Source organism: Eptatretus burgeri, chromosome 13 (genome assembly GCF_056783735.1).
Source record: "Eptatretus burgeri isolate ZD-2024b chromosome 13, Ebu_testis_v1, whole genome shotgun sequence".
Classification (NCBI taxonomy): domain Eukaryota; kingdom Metazoa; phylum Chordata; class Myxini; order Myxiniformes; family Myxinidae; genus Eptatretus; species Eptatretus burgeri.
The window spans coordinates 19,571,934-19,591,220 of record NC_140973.1 but is presented as its reverse complement, the minus strand read 5'-3'; the positions used below and the strand labels follow the sequence as shown (position 1 = coordinate 19,591,220).

The 19,287-nt window shown below is 44.4% G+C and overlaps 2 protein-coding genes across 25 annotated transcripts in view; one reads left to right on the top strand and one right to left on the bottom strand.

Annotated features, from left to right (window-relative positions):
- Positions 1-18,669, bottom strand: part of UBXN1 (UBX domain protein 1) — a 56,983-nt gene extending 38,314 nt beyond the window's left edge. For 2 of the 15 annotated variants that reach the window (XM_085851542.1, XM_085851554.1), the window contains exons 1-2: positions 10,399-10,540; positions 8,624-8,698 (exon numbers count right to left, since the gene is read on the bottom strand). In XM_085851542.1, the coding sequence (XP_085707668.1) occupies positions 8,624-8,682 (59 nt within the window). In that variant the 5' untranslated portion in view covers positions 8,683-8,698; positions 10,399-10,540. The other 13 variants (XM_085851551.1, XM_085851550.1, XM_085851548.1 and 10 more) reach the window with 13 other exon arrangements.
- The window catches only part of LPGAT1 (lysophosphatidylglycerol acyltransferase 1), a 28,640-nt gene continuing 26,976 nt past the window's right edge, over positions 17,624-19,287 (top strand). For 6 of the 10 annotated variants that reach the window (XM_085851534.1, XM_085851531.1, XM_085851536.1 and 3 more), the window contains exon 1: positions 17,628-18,522. The gene's annotated coding sequence lies outside the window, so the exon portion shown is untranslated. Of the gene's footprint in view, positions 18,523-19,287 lie in introns of all 10 variants that reach the window. The other 4 variants (XM_085851540.1, XM_085851539.1, XM_085851541.1 and 1 more) reach the window with 3 other exon arrangements.

Genomic DNA, 19,287 nt, shown 5'->3' with positions numbered 1-19,287 from the left:
ATGCCTCCGACGACTTATAACTTCAATCCAGGGCTTCAAGCAAGTAGTTCACCACCATCTCATGGATTACCTCATCTCTACCCACGATCTTTAAAACTGCAATTGGCCTCCTTCTCCTCCTCTTCCTCTTCCTCATTCCCTTGTGTGTTTTGTCCATATATGGCCCAACATTTCCTTTTTACCCTCATGTCACTCTTCCACACAATTTTTTTTCAACTCAGACCTTCTTATTGCACAAACCAAGTTCTGACATGCCAACAAGGGCTGTGGATTCACTCTCATCAAACAAGCTTCTTCCATTTCATCGTGCCAACATAGCCTAGTTGGCAAACAGCTTTCATTAAAAAGGTCGGTCAAACCACTCTGAATTCCATCATTGTGGAAAGCTTTCCATGAACAGCAGAGTAGCTTTCAACTTCCCAACACAAACTATTCAGGCAGAATTGGCACGATGTTTGAGGAAGAACATTTTGTTTGCCTTTCTTCAGTTTAGTCCTCGGGGTCAATCTTCGGCGCATGTTTAGCAATTAAACTGGTTCAACTATTCTGATAGTTTTCCAGTCAACACTCAGGAGACGGTCGTCTTTTGTTCAAAAGCCATTTGGAATTTTTGCATGGATAGCCTTTTAAGTTGGAACCATGAATACAACAGAGTACTGATCTCTGTGAAAGAAAGTGTTCGTCTGGGGAATACTAGTGTTGGTGAACAAGACAAAATAGATTTCATGAACTAAAATATGATTATAGTACGTTTTGCTGCTGTGGGAGATGACGATGAAAGGCCAATGCTCGAAATATCAGCCACACCTCATTTCCCATGGAATAAAAATACCCTCATCAACTTTTACCCGATAAAATCCACGGTTAATAAAACTTGAATGCAATTCAAGTAGTGTGCTGCAAGGAAAATTAAAGACGTTCAAGGAAAGAGATAAAACAAGAAAAAGAGCAATCAGAGATTGCAGACCCTCACCAGGACTTGTTTTGTGTGGTGTATTGTGTGGTGTATGTCTACTGGTGTGTTACGTAATTAGTAAGAGACAATTAGAACTGCCACTTTATCACTGCTGGCAGTGATGACCGGGTACCAAGAAGTCCCGCTTTGATGCAACGCCGCTTTGATTGGACACCTGACCCTGACCCATGACGTTTTTCATTATTACTGAATTGAATTTAGAATGGGATTAAAATAAATTAAATTCATATCAGATGGAAGAAGACTAAACAGGTTTGAGTTCTGCATTGGAGTCATCAAAAGGAACCCGAACAAGCAAAATGCAAAAATAAAGTAATCAGGAGGAACATGGATAGGATTCACATTTCAGCGGCGACTCCTCCACCCTCAAACCCAACCAGGCACAACCAAGTGAGCCTTATGAAAAATAAAAATCAAAAAAATAAAAAACAACCCAGATCAAGATAATTAAATTATTCTGGTTGCCAGACCATGTGTCCAATCAAGTTGAAATTTAAACCATATATTCCCCATCACTACTGGATCATAATTGTGAAGTTTCATGTCGATTGATGAAGCGGTTCCAGACAAAACATTATTATCTTGCCAAAACGAAGTTTTTGCAAGATATGTTAGTCAGCTTGTATGTTTTTTTTTTGTTGTTGTTTGTTTGTTTGTTTGTTTGTCTGTCTGTCTGTAATCACGTATAAAAAATTCTGCAGAGCACAGTTATCATTGGAAATTTTTGTAACTTCGCATATCAGAGGCCTATAGAGGTCCCTTTCAGCGCATAAAATTTTGAAGGTCAAGGTCAAAGGTCAAGGTCACTTTGTTGCAAATCAGGGGTCGATGAAACCGTTATTTTTTGAGTAATTTTGATCGGATCGTCTTCAAACTTCATGGGAATATAGTTCATGGTCTGGCGCTCAGCTGATTAATTTTTGGTGGCGATTGGCCTTGACCTTCATATGTTCTTTTATTTATTTTTTTTTTTTTTTTTGGGTCTGTAATCACGCATAAATCACTCTGCAGAGCACAGTTATCATTGGAAATTTTTGTAACTTCGCATATCAGAGGCCTATAGAGGTCCCTTCAGCGCATAAAATTTTGAAGGTCAAGGTCAAAGGTCAAGGTCACTTTGTCGCAAATCAGGGAAGTCGACGAAACCCTTATTTTTTGAGTAATTTTGATCGGATCGTCTTCAAACTTCATGGGAATATAGTTCATGGTCTGGCGCTCAGCTGATTAATTTTTGGTGGCGATTGGCCTTGACCTTCATGGTTGCGCCTGAGGTCAAACATATTTGACTCCAAGGTCAAATTTTCAAGCTTTAGGAACCATATTGTGTAGTACCTCAAATTGAACACCTCGATGAGTACTTTCTAGATATGTCAAGCTTGAGACATTATGACATCATTTGGTGATGTTATGAGGAAAAAGCATATTTTTCATGGTTACTCTGTAAAACGATTCTCATCGGAATCTCTCGTAGGCAGATATTCCTCAAGGAGTCGCTCCTGGTGGATAGCAGCTCTGTTCACCTCAGTGTGACCTTAAAGAAGTCACACGTGGTCACCTTTTGGCAAGATACGGGTCACCCTGCGAGTGACATTGGTTTATTTTATTTAATATTTTTCTTCAATCCAACATGGCTGCTAAACCATGTAACCAATCAATTATCCCTTAATGAATTTGTACACCCATGGCTTGGGGAATATTTGTGTGAAGTTTCCCCTCGATCTGTCCAGCCGTTCTGGAGAAGATGTTTTTGTAGGTTTTAGGGTAAATCCAATGTGGCTGCCAAACCATGTGACCTCTGATGTCATATTGTGTGAATCTTTTGTTCCTCATGGGTAGATGGTAATACGTATAAAGTTTTGCCTCGATCTGTTCAGCCACTTCAGAGAAGAAGATTTTTGAAGGTTTTTTGTTTTATAAAAAAACCAATATGGCTGCCGAATCACGTGACCGATGATGTCAGCAAAAAAAATTCTGTAGACTATTTTATCCCTAGATGACCCTCAAAAATTTTCATACTGATCAGATGTAACATTCTACATATGCAATTATGACGTCATAATAAAGGCACCTATGACGTCATTTTAAAAAAAAATCACACTTATTCCCCATGAGGAGTACTTGCTATGTACCAAGTTTCAATTTTTTCCTTGGTGCGGTTTCAAAGATACAGAGGTCCATAGTTTTTCCGTTTTCCCAACATGGCTGCCACACCACGTGACCTATGACTTCAAAATTATGACATCATTCTCCATGAGTAGTCGCACCTTTTGAAAAAATTTTGTCTCCATCCAACAAGCGGGTGCGGAGAAAAACACGAAAGTTCTGTGCAGACAAACAATCAGACAGACAGACAGACAGAGACAGACAGACAGACAAATGAAAAATCACTCAAAGAGTGACAACTTGGCGAAATGGAACGGCACTCCATGGAGAACATACCTCGGCCAGGCTGAATGGTTTACATTGTGAATGCCACTGATAGGTCGGATCTGATTCCGGACCTTCACCAAAATCGAATCAGCTTGTTCTTGTCACCTTACCAACTCTTCTACCTCGTTTTGTCACAAGTCATCCACAACTTTTGGAGATAACATGCAGTACATAGTTTTTGGCACCATCTCTCAATGGTGATGAATCACATGAAAAATTCTCGAATCGGGATTCAGATCTTCGCCAAAATCAAATCAATTCTTCCCAGTGACACTCCCAACCTGTCCACCAAGCTTCATCCGCATCCGTCCACAACTTGAGACATCATGCAATATCGTATTTAACCCCCATCTCTCAATGGTAAAGAACCAGTTAAAAATTAAACAATGCTCGTATCCAGATCTGGATTGATATCTTCAACAAAATTGAATCATTTCCTCCTAGTGGCACTCCCAACCTGTCCACCAAGTTTTGTGTGAATCCATCCATAACCTTTTGAGATATTGTGCTATGTTTCGTTTTTGGCCCCATCTCTCAAAGGTGAAGAATTACTCAAGAAATTCTCAGATCTGGATCCAGATTTGGATCTTCACCAAAATTTAGCATTGCTGTCCTTGGCCGGTCAATTACATACACATAATTTTCAGAACGATTGCTTGAAAACTGTGGCCAAAAATCCTGACAAACAGACAGACAGACAGACAGACAGACAAACATACTTGGCAAAAAAAAAATTTGAAATTTTTTCACCAAGTAACAAACAGACCCAAACACAATACCCTCTCCTTTGGTGAGAGTAATAATCCAAGAGACACTAATGCTTCTATTTTTACATGTAGTCATCCTCATCTTTGATGCACTTGCTGTAGTTGTCCTTCAACCCATATATGGTAATAAAATGCAAGCTTTTAGATTGTTCAGTCAACCATGTTGCGGATACTTTAATCAGTTAGTAGTAATCAGTGAATTGGTGGCTATAGAGTGGTCAAGATAAAAGTAACTCGGGGCTAAGTTCAGGCTAGCCAGAGGGTGATCTAGCCTCATGAAGCAAGTCAGATATAGTGGTATGCAAGACTAGATTGGTGTACAGACAGGTGTGTTATCATGAAGGAGGAGCACATCTTTGGTGAACATCCCACAGTGTTTGTCCTTCATGGCCTGCCATAATATTCCCATGATTTTAGTTTTGTGAGGAATGTAGTCAATCAGCAGGGTTCCCTTGGCATCCCAGAAAATTGAGACCACGATCCTGCTGGCTAAAGCTCAGGTATGAAATTTATTTGGTGTGATGATCCCTTGTGCTTCAATTACATGGATTCCAATTTCCTTTCAGGAACCCAGGTGGTAAGGCCATGCTTGGTTGCCATTTATCAGGCAAGCAATCAAGTCGGTTGGATCCGTGACAAATCATTTGAGAATCTCAAGACATGATTCCAGCCGTTGCTGTCGATCGTGAGTGCTGAGGTTTCAGGAACCCTATCTTGCAGAGGCTTCAGACATGCTGAGTTAATGGTGAAAATGCTGCCGAAAGACATTCCGAGTCTGTGAATATTTTGGCAACCTTAACGTGACAATCTTCCACGATCAATGACTCGACCTGGGCTAAACTTTGTGTCGGTCGCACCTGTCAGTCGTTAGTTTAGTCTTTTTGCACTGAAAATTAAATGTGAATCAGTCTGGTAGTTTTCATGTATCCAAACTACAGGATGCTTGTGAGCACGTTGGTTACGTATATCTCAATAAATATATCTCAATATTAGGTATTCTTGATTGTCCCTTCGTGTATTTGTAGAAAAATAATTTCTGTGGTGATCAACAAATTTGCATCTCATCTTCATTTATAATTATATATATGCACGCATTTATGACAATCATCTTGATGCTGTAGTCAATATTTCATGTTATTTGATATTAATAATTGTGTTTGTATGTGTCTTCCATTTATATATGGTCGAATTACCATACAACCTTAATTTAAAAATTACCCCCATGTGGGGGTGACAGTCATCTCTATAATGTTTTTTACTATCATAATCGATGAACCGTTGCCAGATATCTCCTAAAATGACAGACTAGATAGGTTTTGAAAATGGCGACTTTCACAACTTTCGTGACCTCGTGACCTTGACCCTGACCTCGAATCTGGAAAAAATATGTCGTTAGGTATCACTCATCGACCTCTACCCACATACCAAATTTCATCAAGATCGGAAGTAAAAAGTTTTCTTTGTACCGGGAGGTGTTTTTGCCCATCTTCCAGGTTACGTGGCGGCCAAACGGGACGGAAATTAAAAAGTCTGTCCAGTTAGATACAAGATAATATTTTTTACTATCATAATCAATAAACAGTTGCCGAATATCTTGTAGAATGGCAGACTAGATAGGTTTTGAAAATGGCGATTTTTATAACTTATGTGACCTCATGACCTTGATCCTGACCTTGAACCCGGACAAAAGTTATATCGTTGTGCAACACTCATCGACCTCTACCCACATACCAAGTTTCATCAAGATCGGAAAGAAAAATTGACGGACGGACGTACGGACATTTGGTCCAGCTTTATTAGGTCATCTCTGTAGAGATGACCTCATAAAAGTATTCACCATTTCCACTGAAGTTGTTCTGATTTTCTTAGCTTTATATATTGCAATGCATTTTATGAGCATAACCATGTATAATTTGGTGAAAGGCCAAAAAAAGCCCACAAATTGGAATGATATATAAAATAATGAAGCCAAAAGTTCAAACATGATCAGTCAAGTTGGTGATTGGTTCACATAGAAAGAGAATAGTGTGGCTCTCAAATCGTTCTTCATATTAAATGGGTAACATGAATATGGGTGGACAGGCACCCCTTGATCACGGAATCGTGCCCAATGCAAAAATCCAGTGTTCACTGATTATATATATATATATATATATATATATATATATATATATATATATATATATATATATATATATATATATATATATATATATGTTATTTATTACACTTCTGTCAAAAGTGACTTCCATGGGTAATAAATGGAATTGGCATCTTTTGTTTGGGCTGTGCTTGTAAATCTTGCCAATTATATTATTTATATATCACAATTGCTGAAGACAATAGTCATGAGGCCGAAAAAAAAAAAAGTCCATTATTCCGATATTCGGTATCCCGTATATACGTAGGCCGATATATGCTCGCGTGTCATGTTGACGGCCAATTAAATGGCCGCCACGCCCCACAGCAGCTTCAGTTGAATGAGCTCAATTGATAGGCTTGTTAGCGCTCTACTGTATGTATTACCTTTATGAAGGAGACTGCGTGTGTCCCAGTTAAATGGCGGACACTGGGTCATGTGGTTAAATTGTTGGTGTTCGCGGTCGATTAGTGACCCGCCGCGACATGGACTTATTTGTGTGCGACGGCCTCTATTCCCGGTGAGTCCAGGAAGAACCAGGGATACCCCCACGAACCCGGGTCCACAACATGTATGTGTATATATATATATATATATATATATATATATATATATATATATATATATATATATATATATATGTGTGTGTTTTTATAAATATGTATATATGCACCCCAGCAGATATGCTGTCGGACTCTGAAATTCGTGGATTCACGATTCGTGTATTCGAGGATCATAAAGTGTGACCTGTTTCGTCATTCACGCTTCACGTATTCGCAGTTTTTTGTTTGTTTGTTTTTTAACACTTCAGGACTGGTCTCCTATATCCACCTGGAAATTGGAAATCAGCCAACGTCACAGCATTATATTAAAAAGGTGCAAAAGTGGATCCCCTTAACTACAGCCCAATTAGCTTACTGCAATTCCAATCATCAGCACGGTCAAGGAATCCATCATCGCAGTTGACTATCATCACAGTAATGGTAAACTACTCCAGATCCATCATCGCAGTAATGGTAAACTACTCCAGATTTATCACCACTTGGTATTGGGTCCTTTAGTTTTGAAATGACATTATGGATGGTGCATTGAGGCTTGTAGGCTCCACCAAACCATGCACCATGTACTATCCTGCCAATCCTTTCAGAAATGCCTCGGTAGTATGGCAGTACACAGTGCCCAAGCGTTTCTGGCTCCTTCCGTTCTGTCTGTTTTGGTTCTTTCAAGGTGCGGAGTATCACCATGCTGTACCCATTTTTGAGCAGGACTCCTCGAACTAATCTGACTTCTTTAATTGCATTGGCTTTGGGAAGATGACACCATCCATTCCCGAGCTGGCAAGGTCCGTGCCGCACTACCACGTTTGAAAGGAGATTGGGTTGCAGGAGTTAAAATGCAGTAATCTGTTGGTGTGCGTTAGTTTCCTGTAAACCAAAGTTTTTAGGGAGTCGTCAGGCTTACGGTGAACCTCCACATGCAAAAAGGCCAATTTACTTTCTTCAATTTCAATTGTGAATTTAATGCTGGGGAATACCCAGTCAAGGTGCCCCAGGAAGTGGTCGACTATGTTTGTATGCATAATGGCAAAGGTGTCATCCACGTACCTGTTCTAGTATTGTGGGAGCCAATTCTCATGAGACTCAAACATCTTTTGTTCAAGGTCCTCCATCACCAAAATAAAAAAGTAAACCTCCTCCATTTGACCTCGAGCAGCAGCACGTGACCGGGAAGAAAAAGTGGACATGTGCCGAGGCTCGAGGTCTATTGGCCTGAGGAAGCTGGCTGTAAAGTGGGTGAAACATCACCTGAGATGATTTGCTTCTTGCATCGTTTTGCCTTCTGTGTACCCCATCCCTTGATGTAAGTAAATTGATTGCATTACATTGTGTTTGACTTTGGGACATTGTTCCATGGGACTGTTTGTAAAAACTCCATTTAGATTAACAAACGCGTTATGTTTACACATACGTTTTTGAAAGTTTTCAAATCGCAAGCCCCCTGAGTTTGAGCATGGCAGTCTAGAACTCTACTTCTTACGCTCAACCTTTAGTTCAAGCTTCCAAAAACGCTCGGCGAGCTTGCAGGTCTTGACCCGGTGGGCTGGGACTAGGAACAAGGGTTTATCCTGTTACAACACTCGTCAGGAGTGGCGTTTGGGACGCTGGTTTAAATCCCAATATATATATATATGTATATATATATATATATATATATATTGTTTCGCCATACACATATGCTCCATTATACATACATTATTCATTGAAGACGCAAGATGCAAACTTCAGCTTCCACTGCCCTGAAAGTACTCACACGCGATTGCGAGGGAAACCCATTTCCATCAGGCTTTCAAATGTTGTACTGTCAGCCATAGTTGTGGGATGTCAACTGAAAACAAAACAAAACACAAAACAGGAAAAACCTGAGTACGTGAGATGAAAGAGAATTCCCATCAAACACTGATGCAACTGTACTACATTTAGAGCGACCACTGCACTGCCGTATACACCATCCTTCAAATTACAATAAAGAACAATAAAATTACCCACCTCTAAAGAAAATAGCATTTAAAAATTAATTGTTTCCAATTCAATTGTAATAGTGCTTATATTCATTGTAAGGAATTGGGGCTTTGTTATCACCAATAGGACACGTTGACAAGTAATGCCTGATAAACTACAACGGCACTAGGTAGAGCGCATACCACCAGCAGGCTCAACAGTTTACGTTTTGTATCCCAACGAGAGGCTGAATGTGGATCCGGACCTGAACCAATATCTAATCGTCTTGTCTTTGTCACACACCCAACAAGTCCACCAAGTTTCGTCCAAATCCGTCCACAACTTTTTGAGATATCCTGCACACAAACAAACAAGAAAAAGAAATCATGCCGAGCACAATACTTGCAAAATCCACCCCGCCCCCCCCACTGGCTTCAAAGGTTGTCATGAATCCATCAAATTGTCCATTTCATTCAAAGTTCAAGTCAATCGGATGAAAATTGATACTTTTTCAGATTGAAATTGATGATTTTAGAAGTGTGACCTTGAGTTGACCTCAAAAAATTAGTTGTTTTCCAAATTCAGTGATGCAATATGCAAATCCTGTTCAGCTTTGAAGTCAAATCGGATGAAAAATGACAATTTAAAAATTTTGACCTCAAGATGACCTTTGACCTCAACACCAATAGGCTTCTCAGTTGAGACGACCTCTTCGACGAGGTAAAGTTTCATGACGATCGGTTTAGAATTGTGACATGTCGGCGATTAAGACAGACAGACAGACAGACAGACAGACAGACAGAGACAGACAGGATCGACTGACCAATCTACTTGAAAAATCTTCGATTTTTGCAAGTAAACAGACAGAGAGAGGGGTGAAAACATGACCACCTTGACCTTTGGTGGCAGAGGTAGTAAAACATGCCATGACGTCACAATCACTTACATCGCATTAAATTCTGAACGACATCTCCTCGAAGTACCAAATGCTTGTCGCACTAATCTGAGTAATCATATTCCTGAAATATTACAAACATAGTGCACTGGTAATATGGTATTAAATAAATAATGATAATAAAAACACAGACGTCTGGAATCGAACATCTGCAGTGTAAATGTACAAGAAGTTACAGATGGATTATATTATCGAAACGTCGACGAGACGGCAGGTTTGCCGGACAACGCAGGTACAGTACACCTCGCAGTACAGTGCGAGCCCGCCGTCCAACGTGTCGGATAGCGCCGGAGGATGTCGGGGAAAACTAGGCCGCAGTCCCGCGTGGCGGACGCGAAGACCGGCTACGAAAGGGCCAAAGGCGGCGATGGAGCCTGAAATTGTGGGGAACACGTGGCGGCCCGGTCTCGTCATTACACCAACAGTATTAACTAACAATGCGTCGATTAAAATCGCCTTCGGATCCCTCGTCACCCCCCCGTCACACAACAAACACCACACGACGCTCACTGGACTTTCACCAATCCTTCGTTTCCTCACTTGTGATCAAAAAAGGAACGCGTCTCTCCTCTCGTGTGAGAACCTCGTTTGACCATTGAAGGCGATTTCGGCCTTATTGTAATTTTACTCACAAGGCCGCCTGTGGTACCAGGGTGCTGCCAACAAGGGAAGTCCGCGGCGCTCTCAGGATCCCCCCCGCCAAAAAAAAAAAAAACACCACAAAAAAAACTACCACTAACCCAGCAGCACGAACAAGCACCACCACAGACTCCACTTTCACTTCCCTTTCCGTAAACATCGAAAAAAATTTCTCACCCGACTCATCATATTTTACTTCCCCCTGTTAATTACGATTCTCTTTCACACCATAACCAGACTGGATCGCGTGGTCTGAAGGACGTAATTATTAATTAATAATAATAATAATAATAATATGTCGGCGGACATTCTGACCCCCCCCCACCCCCGACCGTCTTTACGTACCAAATACTGGACACAATGGCACGAACAACGAACCCGAACCCCCCTCATGCGGACTTAATAAATTGATACCCCCTCCCAGGTACACCGTCAATTTGCCTTTTCATCATAACTAGTGCGTTTCATCATTGTACGTGCAAAAAATAAAAAAATTAAAAATAAAAAGAATTGTGACAAAAATTGTAACGTCATAGCACCGTGTCCTGTCATTGGTTTGGTAAATAAATGGCCTAACTTGGGAACCACTTGTCCGATTAATATCAAACCTTGAAAAGGCACATACTCAGGGCCCCAGCAATATACCTGGCAAGTTTCAATTAGATCGGACCAGCGGTTGTCGAGAAACAGTGGTCACAGACAGAAACACACACACACACACACACACACACACACACACACACACACACACACACACACACACACACACACACACACACACACACACACACACACACACACACACACACACACACACACATTGCTGGAATTATAGATAGATACTTAGATTACTACAAACACCGAGCATGGACGGAGGATTTGTGTTCCACTCCTGTCTGTTTGTCGTGTCTATCTGTGATGTATACTGGAATGTTCGAGGATTGTCACCAGGGGGTGGAGTGTGCGCGTGCGCGTTGAAGCACTTTGGTTATGGTTTCCCCATGTCTGAGTTGTGTGCACATTTCCTCAGCCTACAAGAACTCTGCAAATTTGCTTATCCAGGATACAAGTGTGTCTGTCTGTCTGTCTGTCTGTCTGTCTGACTTTGCATTCCTAAAACACTGGACAGACTGAGTTGAAAACTGGCGGTTGTTGTACTCGAGGGATGCCCATGGTGGTTTTGGGGGATAAAAATTAATTAATGACCTCCCAGTTTCTGGATGGGGAGAGCACCCCAATTCTCTTTGTAAATGTGTATCGTATAGCACAACTTGGTGGGTATTATAAGTCGTGATATGCACCAGGCAGGGTGGGTGGTAGCGAGGATAAGCTCTTACTAACCTATAAAATGCCCCAATGGCACGCGACATGAAAAGCCTCTGATGGACAAGTCCAACTCCAGGCCTTCGTGTGGCAGAAACGTTTTCACTGACAGGAGAAGGGGCGAAGGCCGGGTATCTAGTGCCTCAAAACCGGACGTTTTGGGCAGGTGGCGCTCGTTAACCTTGGTTGGTTGCCCATCTCGGAAAAGGAACTCAAAAACCTCCACTGCCTTGTGGCTATACCCCTCCATGGGAAAAGCCAAGGGAGAAAACCCTGACAAAACATCCGGACTTGGAGTCCGTAAGGCAGTCTGATGTTGATTTCAACGTCCTTCTGGCAGCTCCTTCGATGCCACCTGGTGCCAAACTGTATCAGCTTTGACCTTTCCTTTGGAGTTCATCAGTTACGTGGAGAGGGAGGACTTGCTGCATGGGTAACAACTGGTTCTCCATTTCAACTTGCCCACGATTGTGCCTTGATATGAAGAGGACACTCCAGCTTTGCCTTGCTGCGTCGACAAAATACAGGACGCAGCAGTTTACCGGTTGTAAGCCCTTGTACTTGAATGGCGTAGAGTGCGGCGCCTGGGGTGCCTTCTGATGGTGGGAGAGATTTTCGGATCTCACTGAACAGCTGCCGCATGCCTCCAGCTGGGCAGTCCCAACCATTAAGGTTCTGTCCCACAACAGTTCACCTGGTCCACTGGGAGTGTAGGGCAAGTGCTCTTTCAACCTAAAAAGTTGACTGAAAATATTGCACCAGACAAAAGAAGAAACAATAGAAGAAAGACGGCAGCACTCAAGTTGGGATGCTGGAATGCACGCACCATGAGGACTGCTGGTCTGTCAGAAGACATCCAGGATATAAATGACATCCACAAAACTGCGACGATCAACAATGAGCTCAGGAGACTTCAAGTTGATATTGCCATGCTCCAAGAAACACGCTTGGCTGCGTGAAAAGGACTACACGTTCTTCTGACAAGAGAAAGGACAGGAAGACACAAGACAGCATGGTGACGGGCCTGTCAACCTCATCAACGTTAACACACCAACCCTTTACTCCGCTGAGAAAAGAAATGAAGAAGTGAAGGATGAGTTCTGACAGGCTTGTGTCCATCATTAGCCAGGTTCCTAGACAGGAACAGCTATTGCTGCTTGGCGATTTTAACGTGAGAGTGGGTTCTGATCACGACTCCTGGTCTTCATGTCTGGCACAGTATGGAATATTGGTAAAATGAACAAGAATGGGCAGCGACTCCTAAATTTGTGCACTTGTCATGACCTTTGTATCACTAATTCCTTCTTCCACATGAAGCTTCAACACAAGGTGCCGTGGAGACATCCTCAATCAAACTACTGGCACCAGCTGGACTTGATCATTATGAAAAGTGCTCTCCTGACATATACCTACCACTGCGCTACTGATCACTGATTGATCCGTTGTTAGGTCAGGCTCTATCCAAAGACGATCTAGTATCACTCCAATCCAGCAGGGAATCCTTGTATTGAATGTCAGCAAGACACCGCATCCGGAGAAAGTAGAAGTGTTTGTTAAGGCCCTGGATGATGTGCTACATGCAGATCCTTGACATGGCGATGCTCAGCAGAAATGGCACCACCTGTGAGGGGCACCCCTTCACAACACAGCAATATCAGTTTTCGGAAATAAGCAGGGAAAGACGAACAATCGGTTTGAGGTGAACTCATCCCAGTCATTGAGGCAAGACGTGCAGCACTCACTGAGTACAAGCATTCTTCCAGTCAGAAGACAGTGCAGACACTTAGAACAACCAGAAACAAGGTCCAGAGAACAGCAAGATGCTATGCTGAAGACGACTGGCTTCAGCTCTGCCAAAGCATTCAGTCTTGAGCTGACATAGAAAACATCAGAGGTATGTACGACGGTATCAAGAAGGCTGTAGCATCAACGCAAAAGAAGACAGCCCCTCTGAAGTCTGCTACAGGCGTGATCATCCATGGCAGAGGCAAGCAGAAGGAGAGCTGGGTAGAGCACTGCTCCAAGCTTTACTCAAGGGAAAACACTGTCTCCGATTCAGCCTTTGAATACAATGGAGTGTCTGCCCATGATGGGGGAACTGGACGAGAAACCCTTCATTGAGGAACTGAGAAAAACTACCGAAAGTCCAACAGCAGGTCAAACACCTGCAAATGATGGAATTCCACCAGAGGTGATCAAGTGTGGGAAGAGCTCCCAACCAACACATCTGCAGGTGCTTCTCTGTCAGTGCTGAGAAGAAGGAATCGTACCACAGGACGTGAGAGACGCTAACACAATCACGCTGTATAAGAACAAAGGTGACAAAAGCGACGAACACTTACCGGGGGAATATCTTTGTTAAGTAGTGTTGGAAAGCTCTTCGCATGCATTTCCTTGAACAGGCTATCGGTACTTGCTGACGGGGTATACCCAGAGGAACAGTGTGGCTTTAGAGCAGAAAGGTCCACAATCGACATGATATTCTCATTGAGGCAGCTGCAAGAGAAATACAGCTACTCGACATTGCCTTCATTGACCTCACCAAGGCATTCGACCTTGTGGGCAGAGATGGTCTAGGTTCAATATTCTGGCGAAGATTGGCTGCCCGCCCAAGCTTCAAAGCGTGGTCCAGTCATTTCATGCAGACGTGGAAGGAACAGTACAGTAAGATGGTTCATAATCTGAGGCCTTTGACATCCGCAGTGGAGTCAAACGGGGGTGCGTTCTCGCTCCCACTCCATTTGGGATCTTCTTTGCACTCCTGCTGAAACATGCCTTTGGATCATCAACTAAAAAGGATTTACCTCCACATTAGGCCTGATGGGAAGCCGTTCAATGTCTCTCGTCTGAGGACAAAAATCAAAGTACGTGTGGCACTCATCAGAGAGAAACTTTTTGCCAATGATGCTGCAATGACGACCCACACAGAGGAACAGCTGCAAAGTCTCGTGGACCGTTTCTCACAGGCATGCCAGGATTTCAGTCTGACAATCAGCCTGAAAAAGACCAAAGTGATGGGTCAAGATGTTGAAGAACCTCCTCCCCTCCCTCCTCCCACAATGATACCGGGTGTTGCCCGGGATCTAACAATGTATATCTATTGGACAACCAAAATTAAGCACCTATTTGAAGACAGACATCACCCGTAGCTTCGCTGATGGGAATACTAAGATTGAAGGGAGTGAAAAAGTGGAGGGGGGAGAGAGAGAGCGGGGAGGGAGGGAGAGAGACAGGGAGGGGAGAAAGGAGGGGGAGTGAGGAAGGGGGAGTGACGAATGGGGTAGGGGAGGAAGGAGGGGAGAAGAAGCAAGGAAAGCGGTGGAGCGACACTTCACCAAACGTCGCTATACACTCTGGGAGGAGGGATGGGAGGGATGAGGAGAGGGAGAGGCCGCCAGGAGATGTCCATGGGGGTGGAGTGGGGAAGGGGTATGGGAGGAGGAAAGCATGAGGGGAGGGAAGGGAATGCAGCATGAGGGGAGTGAAGGGAATGCAGTGAGAGGGGAGGGAAGGGAAGACAGAGAGAGGAGAGAGAGGGGGAAGGCAGCATGGAGGGGGCGAGGCAGTGAGAGTGGTTGGGGGAGGCAGTGTGAGGGAAAAGGTAGGTCGCATGAGGGGAGGGAAGGGTGAGGGGGAGGCAGCATGATGGGGTGGAATCCATGTGAGGGGTGAGAGGTAAGCAGTGTAAAGGAAATGGGAGGCAGTGTGAGGGGAGGGGATGGGAAGGCACGGCAAGGGAAGGGGAAGGCACGGTGATGGGAGGGGACGAAGGCAGCGTGAGAGGAGGGTAAGCAGCATGAAGAGAGGGGGTGGAAGATAGCATAAGGGGAATGAAGACAGTGTAAGGGCAAGGGAAAGAAGCACAAGGGGAGGGTAAGCAGCGTACCAGGCATTACCGGGGTGATAAAACACGCCCAAACAGCGTTTTCTCTTTCTCCGCCATGTTCAACATAAAAACCGGCAGAAAATCTGTTCCTACTTCATCTTCTTCTTCACTGATAATAATGTGAGTCTCAGTCAATCGTGTTTCTCATGTCGATTACATTCAGAAAATGCTGATTACACACCGCCTTTTAAAGCATCACATAGCGGGTCGCTCTACTTGCAACACAGGTGTGGAAAGGATACGAAAAAGCAGCTGATATTTCAAAAATGTATGAGCACGATTTTTAAAGGGTGAAAGTAAATTCTTATTCCGTTTTTTTTTTAACCAATTACACAAAGATTGGTATTCCCATGAGCGAAGCGATGGGTCTTACTTCTGGTTGCTTTGAAACGAACAACCAAGTGGCTTAAGCACTCAACCAAGCACTCCAACAGAACGGTTGGCTTGGCAAGCGATTACCAATTGCCAATCAGTCATATAAACCCATGCAGCCGAAAATGCCCAAGCAATGTCTGAATTAGAAAAAATGAACACTTTTAGGAGTCGGAGCTGCTGCTAAGTTCAATTCTGGAGCTTAAATTTTGTAATTCGGTTTAGTTTAAGAGATTCTCAAGGTTACAGCATGTGCGGAAATGAAATAAAGCCATGAACACTGGCGTCTCCAGGCATTTATAAGCATTGCGATGTATCCAGAGATTTATCACCATGAAGAACAGGCATTCGATGATATGATTGAGGAAAGTGAAAAAAAAGAAGCTTTATCGTTAAGAAATCATTGCGGCCTGTTCCAAGTCAAGGCATTGTTGAGCAGGTCGAACAAAATAGGAAATTAAACCCCAGCGAGGGAACCGAGGATGCGCCTGAAGACCCTAAAGAGAGCAGTGACCGAGGATCGCCTGATAAAGGATATAATTAAATAAGGCCGTTAATTATCTTCAAAAGGGGTCTTTTAATGAACCCAAATACCGAATTTTCACTCTTGCACTTCCTTGGAATTTTATGAGTATGTATATTATAGATTTAGGCTGCTAGGTTTGATGGTTTTGGAGTAATGGAGGAGACACAAACACACATGTATTAGTATAGATTGTGAACCGTGGTGTCTGTCCGTGCGTTCGTCCGTCTCCTGTTTTCGGCTGCCGCTTCTTGTGCTTCATTGAAAAGCTCAACATTCACTTTTGAAATGATGGGAGAACAGGCGTGAGTAATGTTGATGCCAAATTTTATTTTGTCCCTGTAATGTACTCAATGGACAGGGACGAAGGCTCTGAAGTGGGAACAACAGGTTTAATTCGGACGCGGGCACAGCACAGCACAGCACAGCACAGCACGGCACAAGGGCGGGTCACGTGACTCCGCTTATCATAAACTACCGATACATCTCAGCAACAAGGATATTTTGCACACTTTTCAGACAAATCCAACCTCCACCGCCATACGTTGCACCACCATTTTGCGGCGGGGCGATATAAGTATTTCGGAGCTTTAGTTTTGCCATTTAGATTAACTCAAACTTTTCCCGCCATTCGGGGCGGGTACTCATCCTTGTGAGCTAGTACATTAAATACGAAGTAAGACGAGACACATAACCAAGGGGTAAACGATGTAATCATTCGCACATTTAAACATTCATCGTTCCATTTTTGCCCGGTCTGCCACGAAAAGATGAATTTGTACTTTATTTTTTGACTCGATGTGTAAACAGCAGAACTATGTTAAATGTCACGGCGACCAAGGCAAATCAATAAAATGAACGTTTGTTTTTGGAGCCGATAGTCGGGTCCGTGGTGGTGACCTCGCATGAATTCCGACGGTCCGTGGTGGTGACCTCGCATGAATTCCTACGGTCCGTGGTGGTGACCTCGCATGAATTCCGACGGTCCGTGGTGGTGACCTCGCATGAATTCCAACGGTGCATGGTGGTGACCTCGCATGAATTCCTACGGTCCATGGTGGTGACCTCGCATGAATTCTGACGGTCCGTGGTGGTGACCTCGCATGAATTCCGACGGTCCGTGGTGGTGACCTCGCATGAATTCCGACGGTCCGTGGTGGTGACCTCGCATGAATTCCGACGGTCCGTGGTGGTGACCTCGCATGAATTCCGACGGTCCGTGGTGGTGACCTCGCATGAATTCCCACGGTCCGTGGTGGTGACCTCGCATGAATTCCGACGGTCCATGGTGGTGACCTCGCATGAATTCCCACGGTCCGTGGTGGTGACCTCGCATGAATTCCGACGGTCCATGGTGGTGACCTCGCATGAATTCCGATGGTCCAGGCAGCGGAGCGGTACGTCATGTTGGATAAAGTCGATTCCATGATTGTCCCATATTAAACGGGACTCATTTCCCGAGTTAGGAAAACCTGCGAGTTCTGCCCTCCTGCTGACCCTAACGACCTTTGTCCGTCGCTACGAATACAAGGTTACCCGTCACGTGTTAGTGTAGAGAGCAGCGCTGGCCGGTAGTTAAGGCGTGGTGAGTTTGGTTGAGCTGGTTAGTAATAGTTTGTGCAGTGCAAGCACGACGTGTCGAGACGAGCGAGGAAAGGCGGGAAATCGGGAGATTCGTTGGGTTCGGGAAACGATCGACGAGCGTCGGATCGAACGACGAGCGAAGATCAAGCGGTGAATGTGAAAGGAACGAAAAGTGCGTCGTTCGACATCGATCGGAAGTGCAGAGTGTGGATTAAAATAAATCGGAATTCCACACCAGGCCGGAGCGTCTCGTCGGTCGCCCCTGGTGTCGCTAGGCCGCAACGGATCGGCGGTCATGCCGCCTGGATTTACGGCCACGGCCCGAGCTGGAGGCCCAGCCGTGGCCTGTTTGGCCTGTTACCGTGTTGGTTAATAAGACGAGACGAGCCACTCCCGGAGCTCCTCGCATCAGTCGGGCTCTCGACGCTGGTGAGTGCAAATCCTTGTTCATGTTTTCCAATTAAACGGCTTGTTTTGTGAGATTGGAGTAAAACGCACGACGCGACTTCGTAACTTGTTACATACCTGGAGATGGTTACCTTTCTCCTGGTTCGAGTTTGCTCTCCACTGGATACACAGCTGCATACAAGTAAACACTGTTGGTCACAGTGGGGGACAGGGTCGGTCTCTCCTGGTAACGCTCGGAGGGTGCAACTCGGTTACCTCCTGGTTACGCTCGGAGGGTGCAACTCGGTTACCTCGCTCCTGCTTACGCTCGGAGGGTGCAACTCTGTTACCTCGCTCCTGCTTACGCTCGGAGGGTGCAACTCGGTTACGTTCGGAGGGTGCAACTCTTACCTCCTGGTTACGCTCGGAGGGTGCAACTCTTACCTCCTGGTTACGCTCGGAGGGTGCAACTCTGTTACCTCCTGGTTACGCTCGGAGGGTGCAACTCGGTTACCTCACTCCTGGTTACGCTCGGAGGGTGCAACTCGGTTACCTCCTGGTTACGCTCGGAGGGTGCAACACGGTTACCTCGCTCCTGCTTACGCTCGGAGGGTGCAACTCTGTTACCTCGCTCCTGGTTACGCTCGGAGGGTGCAACTCGGTTACCTCGCTCCTGGTTACGCTCGGAGGGTGCAACTCGGTTACCTCGCTCCTGGTTACGCTCGGAGGGTGCAACTCGGTTACCTCGCTCCTGGTTACGCTCGGAGGGTGCAACTCGGTTACCTCGCTCCTGGTTACGCTCGGAGG